At 39.9% G+C, this 24,721-nt stretch overlaps 1 protein-coding gene across 13 annotated transcripts in view; it reads left to right on the forward strand.

Moving 5' to 3' along the window:
* Window positions 1-4,465: 4,465 nt before the first annotated feature.
* The window catches only part of mark2b (MAP/microtubule affinity-regulating kinase 2b), a 54,258-nt gene continuing 34,002 nt past the window's right edge, over window positions 4,466-24,721 (forward strand). For 11 of the 13 annotated variants that reach the window (XM_034856496.1, XM_034856498.1, XM_034856505.1 and 8 more), the window contains exon 1: window positions 4,466-5,697. In XM_034856496.1, the coding sequence (XP_034712387.1) occupies window positions 5,647-5,697 (51 nt within the window). In that variant the 5' untranslated portion in view covers window positions 4,466-5,646. The remainder of the gene's footprint in view (window positions 5,698-24,721) is intronic. The other 2 variants (XM_034856502.1, XM_034856509.1) reach the window with 1 other exon arrangement.

The raw sequence follows: 24,721 nt of genomic DNA on the forward strand, positions 1-24,721 counted from the left end.
GAGAAGCAGAGAAGAGAAGGGGTGTCTGCGGCCATACACCCTCCACTGCCGGTCTAGGCAAACACTGTGACTCCTCACTCCCCAACTATAAGCTTCATCAAAGAGGAGAGTTTTAAGTTTACTCTTAAATGTGGTCACGGTGTCTGCCTCCTGGAACCAGACCGGAAGCTGGTTCCACAGTAGAGGAGCCTGATAGCTAAAGGCTCTGGCTCCCATTCTACTTTTAGAGACTCTAGGGAGTAACTTTGAATTCTGGGAGCGCAGTTTGTTCATCCCCCAGAGCAGAAATCCTTACAAAGACTGAGTGGGCAATTACAGTCTAAGAAAACTTAACATCAGATCAACTTTATTGATCCCACAAGTGCCACAGCAGCACAAGAACTAATACATATATTATACAAAGTAACTTTAAAAAAGTAGAATAAGTAAAGAAAGTCTGCTTTACACAAAATGTAGCATGAAAAAACTAAATAACGATATTAAAACTATTATAAACTGTGGAGGACTTGTTTTGGTTAAATTTGAGCATTCATAAAATAAATATGAATTTGACTCCTACAGGTCTAATTTCCTCCAAGGGTTTCCTGGTATGCAGTCTATTTCTAATCACAGTGAAGATAGATGAACGCTCTGAGACAGATTATAGGTTGATGTTCGGCTATTTTTATAAGCATTTGTTGATTTACAGAGGGAATCATCACTCCATGAATCGTACGCGCTTCACTGCAGCGTGGCGTGACAATAAAGAAGTCGATCATCCTGATCATTGAAGTGAACGAGACCTCCTTTACCTCAGAGCAGACGCACAAGACCCCAAATTAAGATGGCATAAATACTTGACATTGAAATTGCCAGGCTCTCATTGGTTAGCTGTTAGCCAATCAGGCTCAAGCAACTTAGCCCGTTAAATATGAATAAAAACTGACATAAATCGAGCAGAGTCTTCCTGCAGACTTTCTATACCCCGCTAGAATGGCTTGAAACAAGGAAACCAAGGCATACAGAGTCCAGACGTTACCACAAAGTCATGAAATACGTGTGGCAAGGCCCCTTTAAAACCTCACAAGACAGATAGAGTAGGTGTAGACCACACTATAATTTCACTATAATCACACTATAAGGACCCAACAGTTCTAGTATTTCTCTCCAGAGCAAGCAACACTTCAAAAGACTTACACTTTTCTACGTGATTCTTTCACTGTGACTCATAAAATATGTAATGCTCTTAATAGCAACAACTAAACAAGTTGTCTTTACTTTGGCTGTAGTTGTAGAGGTTTTATTAATCTTGAGTAAATCATGTTCCGCTTATTGCGATTGCAGCCCAGTCTCAACAGATTCAGCCTATTTTTGGCCTTGCCTCTTACTACTTCAATCATTTTGCCCACGCTGTGAGTCAGCACCTATTAAATTGTCAGGTTAGCTACGGATATTCTCACTCATTTCTGTGAGTGTGTAAAGTATTTTTGTTTGTGTCATTTTGTATAATAATGGCCGTTGGCGGTACATTTTGTCTCAATATGTTACAATGCAATTTTATATCAGCACTGAATGATCTGGATCAGCTATACCATGGCAAAGTGCTCTTTTTTGATGGTGTTGGCGATGTTATGTGTCTGATTAACCTCTACAGTCCTGTCAGAGGATTAATCATATACACGATTATCTTCATACAGACATATTGATCCTTGAAGGGTTGATGTTCAGGCTTCGTGTCTTGTTTGGTACTTGTAATGTTACATAAGATAGACATTTTAACCATGTGTTATCCTTTTCCGTCTCTATTTCCAGCTAACTTTAACTCTCAACAGCAGCAAGTGGTGTATTTTTATAGAACAGGTGAGGACATGAAAGAGGACAGTGAGGGGGGAATAACATGCAGCAAAGGGCGGCAGGTTGGAGTCGAACCTGCGGCCGCTCACTGGTGAGTTTGTGAGTAATTTGCCTTTATTATTAGACTATATGTCACCACACATTTTGTTGTTGGAAATCTCATAATAAATTGTGTATAATTCTTTAAGAATTGCTTTAATTACTCCACAAATTTGTTCAATAACTGGCTTACTGAAAGCAAAATCACTGGCAACAGCTGGGTGGTTCATGTTCCAATGCATTTGAGTCATACATGTGACAACATAACAGAGTATAGTAGTGCCATAGTGCCACAGTGAGTTTTCTAGACTCTTGTCGAGATAGACTGAAATACAAAAAGCCGGAGAGACAACCTGATGGAGATGTATTAACAGGCTGGAGATGTGTACAGGCTACCTATTCAAAATAACTGTCATTAAAGCCTCATTCTGGCCAGATACTGTTGGCACTGTGAAATAGGAGATCAGAGATAAAAAGGCTGAGTAGTGTTTTTTTTTTATGTCCATCCACTGAGACTTCAAAATACTCCCAAATCAGCTGCAATTAACAGTCTACACTTCAACCTCTTACTCAGTTTCACTTGTTCTGCAAAATACGGCAGCCAAAAACTGAATTTTAATACAAATATTCATGTGACACACAGCAGGAAATTGTCTTAAGGATAGGCTGAGGAACATACTGGATGTGTTTTGAGCTAGATAGTCTGTAATGTATTCAGGCATCCTGCAGATGGCGACACTTTAGCACATTTTTCCCAACAACAAACTAGACTCACTTAAACAGCCCCTGTGAAATCTGTAAACACTATGAATAAAAATAGAGTCATTGAGGTTCATGTGGTATATTGTTTTGTGAACATTCTAATTTCACATTTTTCACAAAGTACTGGTCACAAAATACAGATTGCGGGTGTCATCTGCTCTCCTGTTTTCCACTGTCAATTGGGACATGCTCCAATACGCTGAAACAGAAAAAGAGGACATCTTCTGCCAAGTGTCTTGGATTGGTTTGAGTGTATACTGATTGATAAGTTGCAAAAAAAATACCGGTGATTCCCTATGGTACATTAACTAGGCCACACTTTTATGCATGAAACCCAAGGTGTTTCTCTCCTGTAACAGTGGATGTACCCCTATGTACACTCCTTCCATCATCAGGGATGGGATTTTTCCCATGATTCATCGGGAAATCCTGCCAGTTGGATGCTCTCCCAGTCATTACTAACAAGCCTCCCATACCCCTTCCTTTCCTGATTTCTTTTTTTAATTCTACATAACATCCTTGCATTGTGCAAATGGTGAATATTTGGTATTGTGGCTAGTCTCTCTCTGCGGAACTCCTGATTGACAGAGTTCACACATCACCACTTCCAATGGCAGCCATATTATCTTCTTCAGTCCATGGCTGTTGCTAAGTAACTTGAAAATGTCTCTGCCAGCTGTCAGCATCTCACAGTCACATTCATGGGTACATATAATACAAATTACACTTCATTTCTACAGCTGTGATTGCAATAAAGGCATATTATCAACCACATAAGAGTATAGTTTAATTATGGACTATGGGCTCATTCAGATATAAATGAAGGGGATATAGTGTATATAGTATAGTATACATTTTCCACTAAAATTCTGCAGCTGACAAAAGAAGGATTTTTTGGACTAATTATTAAACTAGCCTTCAACCAGAGGATCCCCAGTGTCAGCAAAGGTCACCCTGCCCGGGAGCAAGGCACTGTTTTCACTACAACCTAATTAGTGAGCAGCTCTTAGACAGTAACAATTTGACTTTTATAAACTCCTTGGGACAAAATTGAAAAAGTGGTTAAATAAGCAAAACTATAAAACCTTGGGTATTATTTTATTTAAAATGTCTTGTTTTTTTTCTTGTTTTAATCTTAATTGAAAAGTGAATTTGTGAGGCACTTGGTGTACTATTACAATAAATTATTATTTTAGAAATAAAAAGCCATGCCCAGTTTGCCAATTTTAGTCTTCAGGGAAGTTTTCTCTGCATTCTCCATACATGTCATGCTGTGGTGTGACACTGGTTTAATGAATGAATGCCAATAAAAACACAAAGTTGTCTGTCTCTTGGTGTTTCACACTACTATAACGGCAATGCTATACAAAGAAGTAATTACAAACAGTTAAATAGTTGCATTTTTACATCTGTGTTGCTTTTGAGTAATTCACATGTCACATCAGTTTGTCACATTTAATACAGTAACAGTTGTTTTTTATTAAAAACATGAATGCATTCATTTGTCTGTGGGCTCCGGGGCAAAACTGTATTAGCCTACTATAGATTTGGATACAGGGCCACAAGATATATAATTAAGGACCCAGATCACATTGTTCTTAAGTTGTGCACATTTGCGAGTAATCACATAACCAAAAATAGCAACTGACACAAATGTGAATGTGGGGTTTTTTGGGACCCTGTGGGTCTGGGGTTTTGTCTTCACTGAGCTACAAACAAAATCTCCTGCACCTGCCATTTACCAGTCTGGAGGAGTCGCGGTCAACGGGAACAATCGGAAAAAGACGAGTAGAGCCGAGCGCAGTACGAACCCCCTCCCTCCCCAATCGTTTCAGTCGTGGTGCAAGCAGCCATGTTGCCGCGAGCTTGTTCCGGTATCAGGGCAGGATCGTGCGCATAGACTGCAATCGGGCGCAGCTCTTCGGCTCTCTCCCCCTGTCGCCCGTGACACGCACCTCCTTAACAAGAATACCCCCGTTTACCGATAATGGATTTTACAACTTGATCATTCTATCTTCCGTCGGCTGGTCTTGGGGGTAATAGCGGTCGGTGTACCGACGGGACGAACACTGCAGTGCAGCACTGTTGAACGACCTTATTCCAATCACGCAGTACAAGGAAGAGCGCCGGTGATTTCCGTGGATTTTGAGTTTTGCGGGTTGCTCTGTGGCCGCAGGAGGATCAGCAAACTAGCGAGCTTGCTTCGAAAAAACACTGAATTAGCTACATGGGCTAATACTGGCTAGCGCAGCAGATTAATTCGTGTTTTTCACCTGCCATGTGACCATTTTACATGGTGCTGCTTTTAGTTTAGGGTACCCTACCCTGGATATCTCGCTGGGAACATTTTGAATTGTTTTGTGTGAGTTGAAAAGGTCGAGACCTCGCCTGGAATAACTTTGGCCTGAAAGTTTTGTAGACCCCGAACCTGGTTTCCAACCTGAAAGGAAACATCCGTGCCACAAAAAAAAAGAGAAACAGGCGTCGACACTGCGCTATTGAAGTCAGACGTTAGTTAGCAACTTTACAGGTTAGCATGCTAGCCACCTAATTGAACCTTGTCTTGTTCAATACAACCATTGCCACAACTTTTCTTCAAGCTAACCCAAGTAGCTAGCTAGCTGGCCAAAACGCCCGAGCATCAGGTTGGTAACTCACTGGTCACCATTGACACTGATAAATGCTAATTAGGAACTGGATGTTTTCACAAAAAGACCGAAGCTGAAGAAGACATTTAGCTTTTTCCTGTTTTATGCTTGTTGACAAACATGGGACGTACGGTTGCTGCTAGCTAGTTGCTAGCTGGCTAACTCGGCTAGTCGCTGATGTGGGATTCAACTTGTTGATTCACGGGCTATCTGTCGTGCTGCTAGCTGGCTAGCACTGGGCATCTGGAACTGGATTTTTCCTCTACCATCATCTAGCCAGATTTTAAATGCACAAAAGACACTAAAGAATCGTTTTTGTTTCACTGTTCCTTTCCCCTTTTTGGCAACTTCAAGTCTTTCAAAAATGTCAACAAGGACCCCACTGGTGCAAGTCATTGAAAATTCGACCGGGCAGGTAAGAATTTAAGATAATGCTCCAATTTAATGGTAAAGTTCTCATTTACCCATTAATCTACCTGAGTGGGAAGTTTGTATCTGCTGTGGAATGAGGCCCTGTTTGGCCTTCCACAGTCTCTGGTTGTCTCTTTGCTTTTTCTCTGTCTCTGTTGTCTTTGCCACACAGCAGTGATTCACCACCTTGCCTACGCACTCACACTGGATTTCCCACTCTTTGCAGAGTAGAAGAATAAATTTAGGTTTCTGTTTAGTCTGTGTGTTGGGGCATGTCCTCCTACCTGATTTTTCAGTACTTTGACCTGTTGCAATACAGAAAACCCTGTTAGTTCCACGTGAATGCTATAGAGTTGACAGTACAGAAGCCCATCATCAGCAAATCAGCCCTATGCATTAATATTTCACCATAGTACATGTGTGAAAACACATGTTCCTTATGCTCCCTTTGCCATTGGAAACGGTGATAATGCATTGTAAAGTGTCAAATCAATCAAGTGGGGTTTTAGAAAGTACCTTTTCTTTAAAGAGAAGGTTGACTTTTGTTGTGGCTTGATACAAAATGTGTTCTTTTTCTTAATACACAACATTGATTTGCGACTTATTTAGTGCATGTGTGACCATACAATTCCCTCTAGTGATGGTCTCTTGAAAGAAAAAGTTATATTGTGTTTGTGCAGGACAATCTTTACATGGGAACCTTCAGTATGTCACAAACTCAAAATACTTGCTGGTTGTTGTTGCTAAAAGGAATAGGAATTGGTGTGTGTGTGTGTGTGTGTGATAAAAGAAAATAGGCTTTCAAAGTTTTTGGTTGTAATGCAAACTTGCAATAAACTAGATGGATCTTTCATTGATTCTTAAACAAATTGTACATAAAGGGGTCCAAAGCACTCCTGCAGCAGATGGAGATTTAAATTGAGAGGTATGTTAAAGTTGGCACCCAGATATTAAATTAGAATTGTCATTTTTGGGAGCAGGTAATTGAAGGCACTTCCCGACAATAAATCCTCTTTTGACCTAAATCTACTGACCCTTATGCAGAGGCCAGAGGGCTTCTAAACACACTATAAATACCATTCCATCAACACATGTATCACAATTACAAATTATTTTGAGAGCTGGAGATTCAAAAACTAAATTGTTCCATTCAGTTGAGTGGAGAACCACTCTGGCATTGTGCTTAAATATGTAAAAGACGAAGAAAGCCCTTGGCTGTGCTCTGTAAATCATTATTAAAAGGCCGGAACAAAGCCCTAGCTTCCAGGGCAGAATCTGTCTTAATCTTGTTGACAGTTCCATCTGGAGATTTATTGTAATTAGAAGAAAGCTTGCATGAAAAGTTAAAAACTAAAATAATAAAGAACTCAATTTTTGTGTCTACATGTTGACAGAGTAGCCAGTGGGTGATGTCAGCATGTGTGTGTGTGACGCTAACCGCATTTTAATATTTTATATTATACAACATCAATAGAGCAAATGTACACATGAAAAAAAATAAACATTTGTTATAACCTACAACAATTCATAAGACATGGCTATGTAATAAATATAAAGTCATAAATAAGGGGGAGCATTATTAAATGTTTCTTTCCCAAGAGCTGCACCCTCTGTCGAACAGTTTTCTCCCTGAAACGTTGAAAGCCCAACCCAGGTGTGTGAACTGCAGCGGCGCAGCCAACCAGACTGCAGAGCTGCTCTTAACAGCCAATAGGGAAAGCTCTTTGTGTTGGAGAATCCGAGGTTCAAAGATTTTGTCTATCTTGGCTTCTTGTGCAAATAAATCGCTGACAGGAGATGTCTGATGATACCATGATCTCACTGCGTGTGTGTGTGTGTGCTGGCTTGTCTCACACGATAGATCACTGGTTCTTTTACAGTGAATAGGAAAGCAGATTGACAGCCAGGCTGCTATGTAGATAAGCGTGGGCAAATAAGTACACACATACATATTTTTACATGGCTACACCCTACAGAGGTCAGAAACAATACAGTTAATTGGATGTCTTTTGACTTTAGCCCCCTCAAAAAACACACACACACACAGGTCCTCTCTATATCCAGCAGGTTTTTTAAGGTAATCTCAAAGTTTGGTGTGTTTGAAACAAAATGATATAACACACACTTAAATACAAACACATGAGTATTGACCTTCAGTTTAGTGTAGTACGGTATCTTGGTGATTGATTACCATCGAACGGAACTTTCTGGTATGCCGGGTTTGTGTACCCTTTAGTGACGCGCCTGTACCAAGGCAGCCTCCTGTGTTGTTTTCGCTGTAGTGCTATAGTTGGTCTGAATGCTCCCTAACTCACCCTACAGCACCCAGTGAGGATTTAGGGGTGTAAGGGTCCTTAATTGGGTTTGTAGGCAAAAGGTCACAGATGGATACTCCCACACAAACCCAGTCTGTTTTAAAGGCCACGTATAGAAAGCTTTTGGTGTCGGGTCTCAAGATACAGGACAACATGGCAATGGGCATGAAGTCGTGTTGAGTGTTGACATGAGTGTCTCTGTTCCAGTCAGAGATGTATATTGTCATTTATATTTATTTTATACCTTGTAATTCCTCCACTGGGGATCAGCAAACAGTATTAGTTAAATTCTGTTGTGGTTGGATTAGTCAACGTGTCACTAGGTAAAAACACAAATTCTCTTAATATCCTGACCTTGTATCACCCAAAAAAGGGCTTTGCTGGAATGAATTTAGTTTTTATCTCCATATTTTACGCCTCATGGTGAATTACTTGACTTGGATGTAAAGTTTGCAAGTTCTTTTTACACACGACTGGCAAACTAAGCTGTTAATGGTTATAGAAGTCTGGGGGGCCGTGTTGTAAAAGTTACTGAGCTACCATCCTGTCATTTTAAACAACTGTTGTAGGGAAGGGTATCAGTAGGATTTAATCAAACAGTTATCTCATTTTTACTTTTTTGGCAGGGATAAGATAGATATTTATTGATCCCAAAAAAATGGGAAATTATGGTGTTACAGCAGCAAAATCAGTCACACAGCACAGAATACAAATGAAATACTAGGATACAATATACATGCATACAGTATACTGTACATGAAATGATAATAATATCAATACAATATAAGAACAAATATTTGAATTTATACAGGATGGGGATACAAAAATGAGTTAAATGTTTTCCTGTGTATATAATGTAGGAGGAGCACTTGCTACAGATGTCTGTGTTGCCTATCAACCTATAGTAGTGGCGTTTCTCCAGGAGCGTAACAATATTTTGGCCTGAAACCGTTACCACTAAAGTACAGGTGCTCAATACCTCTCCCTAGTCGTTGGGCACATATCACAAGAGAGCTGTCACATTTAGTGAAGTGACTTGTGACATCTTTCTGATGGTGTGAAATGGCAGATAATGTTGAGTGGCTCTGATCTGACATGTTGCCACACACGCTTTGATACCAGCTGTCAGTTTGAGGAACTTCTTTAGACATGACACTCATTATCAGTGCGACCCCGGTTCAAGCTGTACTAGCTGGAATTTTGAACACAATACGGTGACACATCAGGTTTATTAAAATGACAAAACAGCATGTCTTTTGTCTTGGAAACTATTTGATATTGGTCTAAAATGGTGTTCTGCATGACTTGCATTGACATGTCTGCTGTAGGTTGGCGCTCTTTGTCCACTTCCCCAGGCACGATCGGTTGATTGTCTGTCTGATTTCCTGTTTTACAATGTTCCCTCTCTATTCTCTGAGCCATGTCTTCTGAAAAGACAGACTAATGCAGCCTGAAATACTGGTCTGCCTCTTCAATTGTTACTTCATTTTCCATTTCATTGTTTGCGTAGTTACACACTAGCTGAGCAAGCTGGGTCCTCCCAACATGGAAATGGGATAGACTTGAACCATTAATTTGCCCAAGTTATATTTCCTTATTGTAGAAGTCATGGAGAGTTTACCTGAGGTTTATTTACACAAGACCCCCCTTTTTTTCCCTCAAAAACTTTCAAAAAACAGTAAAAAAAAATAGCCAACTTAGACCCTTTTGCCTTACCAGGATGGCTAAGTGTGCAGTCTTTTTTTAAATCCAAATTAATGAGCGTGATGTAATTCTGCCTAAGAGTATAAACTTACTGTCACTGAGCATTGTCACGCCTGAACGCTACTTTATCAAGCAGGAAAAGTGGGGATAAGATCTGAGGGATTTCATACACGCAGCTGACAGAAGGCAAATGCAGAAGCCTCAACATTCTCATTTCAAAAGTTAAAAAGTAAAACCTGGGAACTTGATGCTGCCCTGTAGAATTATCTTTCAAACAACCAAAAAAATGCTGTTAACATTTAGTGTTTTTGATCTTGTATTGTTGACCTCTATGTTTGTTTGCTAGCATTCTTCTTCTACACTGTCTTTTTGACACATCACATTAATCAGTAGGACAGTGTAAAACATAAGATATGTAGTCTGGCTGGTACATTTCCAGGATAAAGCCTGACATTTGGCAGATGGATGTCCCTCATCTTCTGCTCTCGTTGTCACAATCCCTTCGCTTTGTGAAACAACAACAAACAAAGTTTTGACAAAGATTTGCATCCGGCAACAAGGCAGGCGTGCTTGGTACTGGGGAATAATTGTAACCATTTACAAAGAATATGTTCACAGCATTTACTCTGGGGAGTGCTATAGACGAAATACACACGGCAATACACTGGTATGAGCACATAAAGTTTACCCATGTATCCGGCTAATTTAAATATATTGTCTTACTGTATTGTTACAGTTTATTGTAACTTAATTTAATATTGTATGTGGCATTTTCTTTTGCGGCGTGCAAATGTTCCACCAAAACAAGGTGCATCCATTTTGCAGGGCCACTGATGCCGTGTCCAGAGCTTAGCGCCGCCCTAGACGATTGTGATTGGTTTAAAGAAATGTAAAAAAGAAGTTGGGGAGGAAAAAAACAGTGTGTGTCACAGCTGTTGAGTTGTAACTTCCCTCTGCTTGATTGAAGACTAGTGGGACTGGACTTCTGTCAGTGTTTTCTGTCAACAGGTTTTGCAGATTTTGTGACGCATTTCCTCACATTTCTGGAATTCAGAATTTTATTGTTGAAATGGAAAAATTTCAGGGCCAATATACATATGTTGTCTTTAAGTCAAAATTCTTTAGTCAAAATTCCTTGGCCCTAGTTTCCCATCTATTTGACAGTGAATTATGACAGTTGTAGGTTTAAAATGCTTCAAATGTCAAGCACCAAAAGACAAAGCAAGCACAGTGATGGGAACATGAGTCTAGCTGAGCACAGTTTAATGTATTCTACCTGACACCTTAGGAGAGTGAAAGCCTGGTAGAGAATCTCCCTGCAAGCTGTTGAGCTGGAAATTAAATATAGAAGAGAGAGAGAGAAACACTGAATGTGTGAGTGTATTGACTCAGGTATGGTGGTGAAGATGTTTTGATATTTCAGCGTTCACCTTTTTGCTTTTCCTTATTCATGCTCCCATTGAATGAGTCATCTTGCAAGCAATCTATAGGGTGCGCGCGCGCACACACACACACACACACACACACACACACACACACACACACACACATATGTTGCTGTTACGCCCAGGAAACCATAAATTATGCCTCTCTCCTTACCAGACCAGTCACTAGGCAGATGAACAGAAAGACAAAGCCAGCCAGGGCCCTAGCAACAGAGAACCTGCCACAAACACACACTCATACACACCAAGTAGATCACACACTCCATCATGTTCACGTTTGTTCTTGCCGCACACACACACTAGCAGTTCCTAATTTTTTCCCTGCACACAGTTACATTGGTTAGTTGTTAAATGGATCGGAATTACGTTTAGATTTAATGAGTCATTTACACATGGACATCCGGTGGACGCTTAAATATAGGGCAAGCAGGTACTACCTAGGTGTGTTTGTGTGTGTGTGTGTGTGTGTGTGTTGGGTTGGGTGGGTGGGGGGGTAAAGTAAAACAGGCCTCTCCGGTTGAGCAGAGTGGTAGGTGTGGCAGCTAACTGTAGCTCTGCGATTTGAAGGGCTCGACATCATTCAGGTGAAGGCGTGTGGATTTCTCTCTTTCTTTCTCACTGCATCAATGTAATTCACGCTTTCTGTTTAGTCATCTGATGTCAGTCTGCTATAAATACTTGGATTTCTTCCTGTGATCAAATGTGTGTGTTTTGATTTCCAGTACACGTTAAATGAAAGTTTGAGATGATGTGGTTGACTTGTCAATGATTTAATCAACTACAACCCACGTTGCATTTTTTTTCTTTCTAGATTGCGGCATTTTCAATTCAATTTTATTTATAGTATCAATTCATAACGAGTTATCTCAAGACACTTTACAGCACATGTCTTTTTTCAGCAATGGGACTTTGCAGGTTCTTCTAGCTGATAGCTTTGTTTCACGTAGCTGTCATCTGATTGTAACAGTACTCACACGTAACCTTAAGTGTTCTTTGGTTTTCCTGGAGCTGATCATTGCTTGAGCCTTTGCCATTTTGGTATTCTTCCATCCATAGGAATGGTAGTTGACCGTTTTTTCCCTTGTTGCTCAGGCTTTGGATGCCATTTCAAGACTTAGCTGAACAGCCTATACATTTTTGCACTTCTTTATATTTTCCCCTCTACAATCAACTTTTAAACCAAAGTCCGCTGTTCCTCAGAGCAATGTATGGAACGACCCATTTTGCTGAGTATTTCAGTGTGAAATGCACTATAAACGGCATGCACAACATTCGCTTGCTTCCTTCCTTAAATATGGGCCATAATTGACACCTGTTTCTTCACAGAATCAACCACCTCACTAATCGAACACAACACTGCTATTAATTTGAACATGCCCTTTTCAATTACAGATTCAGTTACACAGACTGAGCTGCATGCATGGTATGACTGTTGGGTTTGTTGGTTTTCTATGACTGTACAACACTTACTAGTACATTATTTGCCATGTAGAGATATCACTTCTACCAAAAAAATATGACTTATGAGGTTAGTGATGTTGGACCGCAATTATTTTGAACACAACTGTACATGTATTCATCACCTTTTCATATCTGCCACCCTTTGGAAGCTACATAGATATGTTTACTCTGGTGGCTCTCATGCATTACTCACACTCACTCACTCCCTCACACAGAGTTGCATAGCAGCAGAAATGGGGAACGCAAGGAAGTGCTGTGCAGCGTGTCCCAACTGTGACAGCAACAGAGCAAACAAGCTCCGAATTGATTTGACACACACACACATGCATAAACACACACACATAAAATACCTTGGAGGTTAGGGTAATCCAGTTCAAGAGAACACACACACACACGACACTACATTCACAGCAAACTGAGACTCAGCATGACACCATCTTGCTAAAGTAAAGGCCTCTTTATAATCGCTGTTCCCAACCTGTGATGCAGCAATGTGACCTCAAAATGACGTAGGTTTTGCTGGCGCGTTCAGAGGTGCACCACTCTTTTTTTATTATTTTATTTTCTTCATTGATAAATCGGAAACAGGAAGCGTGGACAAGTTTGAGGGCAACCGGATGCCAGGATTCTTGTAAACATACTGGGTTAAGAGGAGGCCTGATCCCATGAAGTAGGTCATCGAAACGCTGTGCAGACATTCTGAATTATTCAAAGTGCTTCTCTTTGCCATGGAGCTCAACAGTCCCGCCCACAGCGGGTTCCGAAAGTAAAAGTACAATGCAATTTCTCCATTGACAATTGGAGTATGAGCCATAAAATGGTAACCGTCGATGGTAGACTTGAAACCAGCTACGACATGACTAAGCCATTGTAAATGCCAAAGGTTCATCAGGCACTAACCTTGTTTTGAGATAAATGTCTTCTATTCGCAATGTATTGGATTAGTACTTCATTACCCACAATCCTGGACAATCCCACGGTGATGCCTCTGATTGGTGGAACTCATGTTGGTGAGGAGACAGCCCAAATAACCTATAGACGTAAAGCTGTGACTGTCTACACTGCTACCACTATGTGATTTGATCAGATCATTGCTCAAGTTTATGTTGTAAGGAAGTTCACTTTAGACTGTCTCTGACTAATGGCATGACATATTACAATAAAAAAACTTTGCCTTGTATACCAACCACATTGGCGGGTGGAGCGGTTTTTAGCGCTAGTCCGTGACATCGGTTTAAAAAATGTGGCAGCATATCCCCGGTGTTAGGAGGCCTGCCGCGGAGTCAGCGGTGACAACTGTTTAGGGCTAAGTGAAGAAAAAGAAAAGGTACTTTTTGAACAAGTGGCACATTGTGGCTTAGGGAAAACAAGGGAATGGTTAGCCTACTAGGGTTGGGCGATGTCCCCTAAATTAGCAGTTGATCAGACATACATTTAAATGCCCTTTGTAAATAGACAGTATTACATGCCGACGCTGGTGTTACAACTTGACCTACTATCTCTTACCTACGGTGCCGTAAAGTCTAGACTCAATCAGAGCTCTGTGATCTGTGAACGTTTGCCTTTAACAGAGTGACCGTAATAACCCATTGGTCTTCAGAAAAATGAAAACAATTTCTTTGTTAGAGTAACAAATAACCTTAAATTAGTAAACAACATAACCTACAGAAATCCGTCCAGAATCTGGTTTATGATGGATCAAAGTAGCCGGGCCCAATCAAGCGTTGCCTGTAAAATAGCGTTTTTTAAGGGGCGTTAACTTTAACAAGGTTAGCTTTATTAGGAGACTGGCAACAGTGATCGCAACAAAATGGAGAGAAAACAGATTTGATTTTAAGTCAACCTGTTATTGTGCATTTGTCTGTCAAAACGGACACAAATCTGGAGACTGCAGATTTAGCTAGTGCTAAGTATCTGAAATTAGGTGCGAGAGAACGTGTAAGATGATAGATGAGCATAGATCCAACTAATCGATGATGAAATTCGACCCACATTATTTTGTGCGGAAATCTGCAATTTATGCGGTGAAAGTGCTGCGTTTTAAAAACAATGCAACCCCCTCATAAATATGTGGACTTTGGCTGATTATGCTTTGAATCATGCAATTGCATAATTGCGTTTTTCTGGAGGGACTGAATTTTAGTAGATTATTGATTATAATAGATTGAAAGAATTAGATGTTGCAGCTCAGATGCCGTTACATTTCTCTAATTTGGCAGCTTTTATTAAAATTCTGTCGTTTCCATCTCCCTTTCATTAGAGTGGGGTGTCCTCGTAATTAGTAGTTGTGGTTAGAAGCTGTAGTTGCAGCTGTAATAAGTGCTTTTATGTGAGAGCAAATAATATAGCAAGTAAAACGTGGTTATTAAGATGAGAACAACTTCTGTGTTAAGTTGGCTCTTTCGACCATCGTCCGATATGACACTGTATGGAAATATTAGGAGCTCCTACACCACGTGCTCCCATCTAAGGAGAAACAAACAGTTTTTGTCAGTTTTTTTTCTGGAAACCCGTCTTGCCGATAAAGACGAGTTTTTCCAACGTTTTATGTTTCTATAAATAGAAACATAAATGTATGAAAAGCAGAGGAGGGAAAAGAATGAAAAAAAGGAGGGCGCAAGAGAAAATGAAGGAAGGTTGAAAGCGCTACAAACCAACATCCAGATAGGTGGGCAGGATTCAGCAAGCAAACAAATCTCCATGGCAGCACAGCACAGCCTGTGTGTGTGTGTGTGTGTGTGTGTGTGTGTGTGTCCTTCCCACCTACAAATTTCAGTATTATGCAGTAGCTTTTGTATGTGATTGCATTAAGTATAAAGACCCCATTTGTTATGTTTGTTCTTCATATAGCTTTGGTTGGTGGACATTAGGGCTGCACAATTATGGCCAAAATGATAATCACTATTTTTTATCAATATTGAGATCACGATTAATTATCTCGATGATTTGTTTTTAACCAAAGCTAATTTTATAGTTAAATAGGCTATTTATAGCTTTTTTCACATCCATATAATGCTACATTCCTCTTATGTTGAAGTTGTATGTTGTACATACAGCTGCAACACAAAAATTATCTGAAATAAATAGCCTAGGATATAGAGAGATATAGATAGATAGATAGATAGATATATCTCCTAGGCTATTTATTTCAGATAATAAAAAAATGCATCTCTGTGAAAGTTTTTACTTGTTTTCAACAATAACTAATTAAAAGAGCTAGGGAGAGAGGGGCAGTGCAATAAACTAGGGCTGTAATCTCCAAGTTGACTAGTCGATTTATTGGTCGATACGTTCTGACTCGACCAAAATTCTGCTTGTTCGATTTTTTTTTTGCCGTGTTATTTCCTCAGGTGGAAGCAAGACCGTTACGGTCTATGGGTGGAATACACTTATTGCTAATGGGTGTGTTTTCAGAGCATCCCTGTTACACAGTTGACAGTCTGTCTTTAGACCCCCCCCCCCCCCTTGTTTTAACTTTTTTTTGGATTAGCCCAACCCACTGGGAACAGTGGCATATCACCTAAAAACGGTAAGCTAACTTTTCTGGGTTAGGTTGCCCTGTCTGTTAGGAGTAGGCTATATGAACATATCAGAATTGGCATATTTCATAGTCTAATAATCGCTTTATAACTAACTACCGGCGCACCCACCCGCAACGACGGTAGCGTTCCCCAGACCCCCCATCCCCCCCGGACCACGCTGGATGTTAAGCCTCTACCATCCAAACGCAAACATAATATCCTGGAAGGAATTGTCGACTTTATGGCTCCGGAGTGTTTAAGATTATTCGTGTCTCAGCCGCAAAGCCAAGCTCCGAGGTTCAGCCGCTCCGTGCGAGGACATGCACAGCGCGCTGATGCAGAGCTGACAGACGAGTGTTTTTTTAGTGCAAAATAATTAGGTAAAAAACGATTTAATATACTGCAAATAGCCTACAAGGACAAGTACTGCGGGACAGTACCGTTAATTAATTAATCTAAAGTTTTTTGCACGGTGCAGGGAACTACTCTGACTGGTTAATGATCAGACAGTGGTTGGTTGGCTTTGTAAAAACTCTTGCAGCGTTCTATGAGCGTAATGACAACTTTAAAAAAAATTGCTTGATTACGGGAATTTTATAGTGGCAAGCCAAAATTGTGATTAAAATTTGATTAATTGTGCAGCCCTTGCACCATATATCACGATTGGCATGGAGAACTTTCCATAAGATTATCCCTCAATGCAAGTCAAACCAGCAATTAGTCTAACTGAAATAAAACCATGCTAATTATGTGATGATGGGGGGTTATCTTAATTTCAAAGGCCAAGGGAACTTTATCAGGATGCATAGTATCCTGGATCCATGAAATAACTGGCCTTTATTAATAAAACCTGCCTGCCTCGAAGGGAATTTAACATAGGTGTGTGTATACTTATGCCCCCTGTATTTTAAGAAAGAACATTGTGTGTGTGTGTGTGTGTGTGTGTGTGTGTGTGTGTGTGTGCGCACACACACAATACACTGAAACAATCTTCAAACTGATAGATTTTTACATCTGTAATATGTAACTTAACTGTATATGCAATTACATTTAACCCATTTATGACAGGGGTTAAAATGTCTTATAATGAGCTGCAGAAATGAAAGATCGGTTCATTACGGTTTTGAGGGATTACTTTAGTTTAATGAAATCTTTGCTCAGATATTAATAAAAATGTGTGTGTGTGTGTGTGTGTGTGTGTGTGTGTATATCCTGCAATTTATAGATAGATGGATGAAGGCAACCTACAGGCTCGACAGTAAGCTAACATGTTGCTGACATTACAGTAGCTCTTTTTATGAGCTCTGGCTGTCCCACAGCAACAATTAGGACTGCGTGTCAAAGTAAATGGGTTGCCAAAACCTCTACAGAGTGTACAGGGATCTGATAAAATTCAAAAAATCACCTTAAAACACAAGGTGTTTATCTAGAAGCAACTTTAATTATTGGTGAACAAATCAAACGAGTATTTAAGGCTGTAATTAATGCTATTACTGCCATGTTGAAATGACCCAGCCTCCCGAAGAGAGAATGTTGTTTTATGAATACATTTAGATTTTAACCACCATGTTGATTTGGCACAATTAACTTGTCAATCAATTGCGCCCAACTTATCCCTGAATGGCAATCTGCGGGGAAAACATTGCACATAAGAATGTAAGATCAAATGGGCGAAAATGGTCTCCAGCAGTCTGCAAGAGTTGAGACGTCGAGTTTAACCTCAGAAATTGGTTTGCAGCTTGTTACTCATAAATGTAATTAACTTTGATGTGGTTTTTCCCCAAGGTTATAATTGTCTGTCTTCAGCCATTACTTCACTTCTCAAGCTGAAATGCACAGGTAAAGTGCAGTGTGAAGTGAAATGCCAGCGTTCTGCGGAGCCCTTCTTCTGATTCGACAGTAACAGTAACTGGACTGGAAGGGACAGAGAAAATAATTTTTTGAAAAGGGAAGAGTGTGATTACATTTAATTGTTAAAAGCAGGTTGTGATGTGGTATTTAAAAAAAAAACATTTGCATAATCAGCTTTTAATTATAGCTCATCATTACACTTCATTTTGTTGGTTGTCAAAGTTAGCAGGAAAGTTGACATATTTTAATTGTGTATATTTGGAGTACTAATGGGTCTGTGCAATTATACCCCGTATTTTATGAATTAAAAGCAGATACAAATGGTTCGATATTCTTTACACAGCTATGTTTACAAATGATTTTGTTTCTTTCTTCCCTCTTGTCTATCCCAGTAAAAGCAAGTGCCTAAGCTTTTAACGAACTAAGGTCTTGTAAGGTGAGGCAGTTTACTCAGTAGGGTAAAAAAACAGGTATTGGAAGGCTGGTGAGATTATAGTTGATAATTGATCAACGTGATCTGGCGTCGCAGTGAGCAGGGCTGAAGAGAGCATTTAGTTTTTCACAATGTAACGTAAATGTTGGTGTTTCACCTTAGCTTGGTTTGTCATGTTCATTTTCCTCAGCTTTATTACCCCCACTTTGCCTTCCAACTGTTGGCATTTTTGCCTATGTTTGCCTATCTCGCATTTGGGTTGAGCTGTCACTTGAAAGTAGTGTGCTGCGCACACTTTATGTGCAACTCCTTGAGGTGCCACGTTATGTACCATACTGTTAATAATTCCATCTAGTTGTGTCTGAGTGGCTTCCACCAAGTACTCAGATTAGTAAAAGTCAGTGATAATAACGATAGAGTCTAAACACAACCAGTACGGGCTTGGATTAACATTACTTTGTGTGTGTGTGGTCATGTGCACATGCTTGTGTTTGCAGTGTGGCAGTAAATGGCTCAGAGAGAGAGAGAGAGAGAGAGAGAGAGAGAGAGAGACTTTACTAATGGTTTCTCCATACGGTAGGCAAAGAACAACAATGTCCACACCCCCATCTGACAGGCTTGACACACGGTGGCCAATGCATTCTGTGTGAATGATGGTTATTGGAGAAACAAATATGGAAAGGGGAAATAAATCTGGGGTAAAAACATAATGTATACATCAGGTAAGGTACATATTGTAGATTATAATCTAGTTTTATGACACATGACTATATTATTAAACATATATTACCAGTTCTGCAGACCTCCTGGACAGACTTATTATATTTTAAGGCCCTTAAGAAATGAAATCCTTTACACAATTAAGTGTTATACACAGATTTATTAATCCCCTTTCCCGCTTGACAGAAACCAACTAGGACCCACTAACAACTGGCTTTTGTCTTTAGTGGGAAAAGGGAACAGTCAGCATTCCTTCTTGTGACAAATGACTCAGTAGTCAAAGATATTTATCAGCTCGAGGTATGATTGGCAGTGATGGAAACACGACACCCAGGTGGACACGCTAATAACCGCCGCTATTCCAGCGCGATGCTATGCTATGTCAGCCACAAATGATGTCCATCGCCGAACAAGCGGCTCTTAAACATCTTTCAAAATTGGTGAAAAAAAAGCTGAAAGGCATACTCGTCTACTGGCTATGGCAAAGGAGTCTATCGCCTATATGATGCAGTATTTCCTGTGTTAAACAAACCGGCACACTCTCATTTTGGTGAAAGGGAGTGTAAGTGAGGTGCCACTTCAGTAATAGAGGCTTATTTACTTCGGCTTACAACCTGGATTTGTCTTATGCTGGTCAACCAAACCAAAAAGTGTAACTGGAAGTAGTAAACAATGTAAGTAGGTCTATTGAACCGAATCAGTACAGGTGTCTCGGTTCGGTACATTAATTTACACGGAGAATACACAGTATAAAAATTAATAAAACTTCCGTACAAATTAATTAATGTAATGCGAAACTACTGTTAGCTAATTAGCGCTGAAGTTCACGAGCTCCGCTAACATGCTGAGGGTCCAGTGCGTGAGTCAGAGCTAGCAGCAGTAGGACGAGTAGCCTAGCCTATGGCGAGTGGTGCCGACCCACGGGAAATCTTTGGTTTCTCAATCAGTTCCAGTAGTACAGGCGAGAGAGTGGTGGAAAAGACGAGGGCTGCATGTCAGTATTGTTCAGCAGTCGTTGGGTATGTGAGTGTAAATAAAAATCGAACATGCTTAACGCGTATCCAACGCCATCACCCAGATGTGCCAATCACAATAAGAAAAAAAAACTGTCAGACTTCTCCTCCCTAGAGTGCTTACCCATCCTTTAGATACACATAAAAACAAATCACTGAGGCAATCAGAATTTACATGTCATCTTCAATTCGCCAGTATTCACTCATAGAGGAACCTGGCTTCAAGTATTTGCTTTATGTACTCAAACCTCGTTGCAACATGCCATCCTGTCCACACATGAGGTAAACCGTAGTCCCTTCCATATAACACGAACTTTGATGGAGCACGAGTTGTCAGCTGCACGCTCCGTCTCACTAACGACTGATGGTTGGACTTCTCGTGCTACGGAAAGCTTTCTCACAGTAAATGCTCATTTCATTGACTCTGAGTTGGAAATGAAAGCATCAGACACCGCCGCTGTATGAGGATCACATAAGCACCCACCTAGTTGAGAAGCTACAGGAGGTTGTGGCACAGTGGAAACTAGAATGGTATGCCTGTCGCACTTACTAGCAAGAATACTGTGTTTTATCTTTTGTGGGCCAAGGGTTAGTTCAATTCAATTTGTATTTTTCTATGTAATTTGCACTTTAAGAAATAAGAGATGCAGTATTTTCAGTTTTATAGCTGATTGTCTTATTAAGTTACAGATGGAGTCTGGAGATGATGTGGGGTACTTATTGTTTACATCTTACTTTACACGCTTCAGGCTGTTGCAGCTAGCTCAGGGAGAGACTGTTTGACACTTGGTACTACAGCCTGAGACTTAAACAATAAAAAAAAATTGTCTTCAGCATTTTTGTTTTGCCTTTCCCACCTGGACCATTCTCGTCCCGAACCATGACTTCTGTGTACCGTTCCACCCCATAACAATGTCTTGATTGGTTCCATGTGTATGTTTGCGCTGTGTGTTTCCAATTTGCTATCTCCACTCCTTCAACAAGCAGTCCCTTCATCTGGCGTGAAAGGCAATAACAAACACAGAGTTTCAGTGAGTATACATTAAGCATTTAAATGAAGTTTTGACTGTCAAATTTGATTTCACTGGAATCTGAAGTTAGTTTTTTCTTTGATAACTTTGTATGTTAGCAGTTTTTAGTTAATATTCATTTATGAGTCACACAAAGCAGCAGAGTAATGTGAGAACAAACCAGTGATGTCATTTTTTGTCCTCAACACACTATAATTATAGATGTGTTGTGTGTGTGTGTGTGTGTGTGTGTGTGTGTGTGTGTGTTTTTTTGGGGGGGGGTTTGTAGAATCGGAAGACAAAAATAGTTGTACATGAAAGAGGATAGGAGAGAAGGAAGACTAGAGTTGGAGACTGTGGAAGAGGGAAAGACCTCAGAGAAAACAAGCTTTAACTTCATACAATGGTTCCAATATAATGTCAGTAGATTACTAAATTAAAAGTTAAGACTAAAAGTTTGACTCAGTCAAGGTTGTACATGTTAATAATTGAAACAAGGGGAATGTCAGAACAAATTGTCTTAGTTTTATAAAATATACAATGTAAATTAAACTTGTAGAACATCAACATCAGAAATTCCATTGTCCCAAATTAACCTCATTATTGCCTACTTTTGCCATTTTCACTGCAGACATTCATAAAGCTGTACTCTCTGGTGTTTACGCTTTGTGTTTTAGTTATGAGTATACATTCCCACTCCCCTTTTTTTGTAGATATTCTCCTCCTTTTTTTTTTTTTAAAGCAACTTTTAGTTGATCTGTATGTATTCATTGATTAAAATGAAGTCCTGGTCGGCAAAGACCCGATAAATGTGCACCTTCATTGGTCATGCATTTTTTGAGGAGCCTTGATTAGGTAATTGATTACACCTCTGTGGTTGGACGGTTTTGTAGTCCGAGTAATGGGCAGCTAGAGTTGTTGTGTCTTCAAAGATTCAGTCAGGGTAACCCTCAAAAGAAATGTACAGTGGGGCTTGAAAGTTTGGGCACCCCAGGTAAAAATTTGTATTAATGTGTATAAAGAAGCCAAGAAAAGATGGAAAAAATCTCCAAAAGACACCAAATGACAGATTAGACATTCATATAATATGTCACAAAAAGTCAGATTTTATTTTTATCATTTACACTTTCAAAATAACAGAAGAAACAAAATTGCGTCTGCAAAAGTTTGGGCACCCTGCAGTGTTTCGAGCATGCACCCACCTCTTTTGAAAGCTGAGACCTGACAGTGTCATGGTTTGTTCTCAATAATTGTCTGGAAAGACAAAGTGATGTCAATCTTTAGGTTTTAAATGCCCAGACTTATCTGACCTTGCCCCAACAATCAGCACCGTGGCTACTTCTAATCAGTTGTCTAGAAAACTGAAACTGAAAATAGTTGACGGTCACAAAGCAGGAGAAGGCTATAAGAAGATAGCAAAGTGTTTTCAGATGCCAATATCCTCTGTTCGGAATGTAATTAAGAAATGGCCGTTATCAGTAACAGTGGAAGTTAAAGCAAGCTCTGGAAGACCAAGAAAAATATCGGACAGAACAGCTTGCAGGATTGTGAGAAAAGCAAGTCCAAACCCACGTTTGACTGCACGATCTATCTAGAAAGACCTGGCAGACACTGGAGTTGTGGTACACCATTCCATTATAAAGAGATACTTGTACAGATGTGGTCTTCATGGAAGAGTCATCAGAAGAAAACCTCTTCCATGTCCCACCACAAAAATCAGCGTTTGAAATTTGTAAATCAACATATGGACAAGCCTGATGCATTGTGGAAACAAGTTCTGTGGATCGATGAGGTTAAAAGAGAACTTGTTGGCCGGAATGAGCAAAGGTACGTTTGGACAAGAAAGGCCACAGAATTTAATGAAAAGAACCTCTGTCCAACTGTTAAGCATTGAAAAATGGATTCAATAAAATTTCAGCAAATTTTCGACGCTAAATTGATGCCTTCTGTGAAAAAGCTGAAGTTGAAGAGAGGATGACTTCTACAAATGGATAATGCACTCAAAATTCATGGTGGATTACAGAAAGAGGCGTAAACTGAAGGTTTTGCCATGGCCTTCACAATCTCCTGACCTCAACATAATTTAAAATCTATGGCTAGACCTTTAAAAAAGCAGTGTGTGTGACAGACCCAGGTCCAGAAATCTCAAAGAACTGGAAGACTTTTGTAAGGAAGATTGGGCAAAGACACCTCAAACAAGAATTGTAAGATTCTTACAATTATTGTTTGAGGCTTACAAGAGTTATTAGGCTACAAGAAGCGTTTACAAGCTGTGATACTTTTCAAAGGGGGCAGTACAAGTTATTAATTCTGCAGGGTGACCAAACCTTTGAGACGCCATTTTTGGTTTTCTGTTATTTTGTAAGCGTAAATGATGGAAATAAAATTCTAACCTTTTGTGACATATTATACAAAAGTCTAATCTGCTATTCTATGCCTTTTGGAGATTTTACCATCTTTTCTTAGCTTCTTTATGCACAATAATACAGTTTTACCTGGGTTGCCCAAACTTTCGAGTCCCGCTCTATACATTTCAAGTTGTGTCTTAAAGTTCCTTAGGCTGATCTTTGCCTGCCATTATCAGCCCTTACCCCAATCAGTATATCCGTTATACGGTAATTGATTTCTTGTTCTTACCAGGAACATCTGTTAAAGTCTAAGATATATTTAAATCTCTCCGGTTATAGTGACCCCCTCTCTGTACGTAGTCCCCGCTCTGTCTCATTCAGTACTTTACTGATAAACCAGGTTATTGTACCACATCTTTACATCTACGCTTTGGTCAGCACGCTAACCGTAATTTCTCTCATGTGTCCGGTACAATGATATCTCCCGTGACAATGTAAACTCTGACCCCGATCACGGAATGATTTAAGACTTTAAAGGCTTTACATAAGACACATTGTTTTAGTCAGCATTGCAAACCAATTTACTCAAGGAAATTAGGTTTTGCAGGAAATCGGATAATGACTTTTAAATTTGTTGTTGTAACTTTTCGCGGGACAATGTCCATATTTTTCAAATCATTTGTCCAGCAGTGGAAACACCTATTTAGTAGAGGTTTGACAAGATTATGTCCCACGATCTTGCAATATACACTTCTCCAATGTTTCTTGTCAAAACTTTTTCTCGTTAAAAATTGTCGCAATATCACTACACAGTTGCAGAATTACGTCGATACTACATAGGACCAATTTCAATATGTGAGATCGCGTAATCGCAAGCTTCTCTGTCCTCTCTGCATGTTTCATAGAGAGAGGGGCTCAGCTCTGACACACACACACACGCAGAGTTGCGATGCAGACGGAGTGAACGTTACGTTGCCTCTGCAGTTGGTTCAAGTCACAGTGAGTAAAGAAGACACAAGTGTGGTTACAGTTTTCAAAACTTAACGCAGACGTTTACGGCAATATAATATAATGGCGAGATCGCCCTGCAGTTAATGTTACACTTCTGAGACAGACAGGCACCACAGTGTTCTCTATGCCCTGGTGACCAACTGAAAGGCACAAGACAAAAGCGTCCATATGCCCTGGTGACAGACTGACCGGTTTA

Source organism: Etheostoma cragini, chromosome 19 (assembly GCF_013103735.1).
Source record: "Etheostoma cragini isolate CJK2018 chromosome 19, CSU_Ecrag_1.0, whole genome shotgun sequence".
Taxonomy (NCBI): domain Eukaryota; kingdom Metazoa; phylum Chordata; class Actinopteri; order Perciformes; family Percidae; genus Etheostoma; species Etheostoma cragini.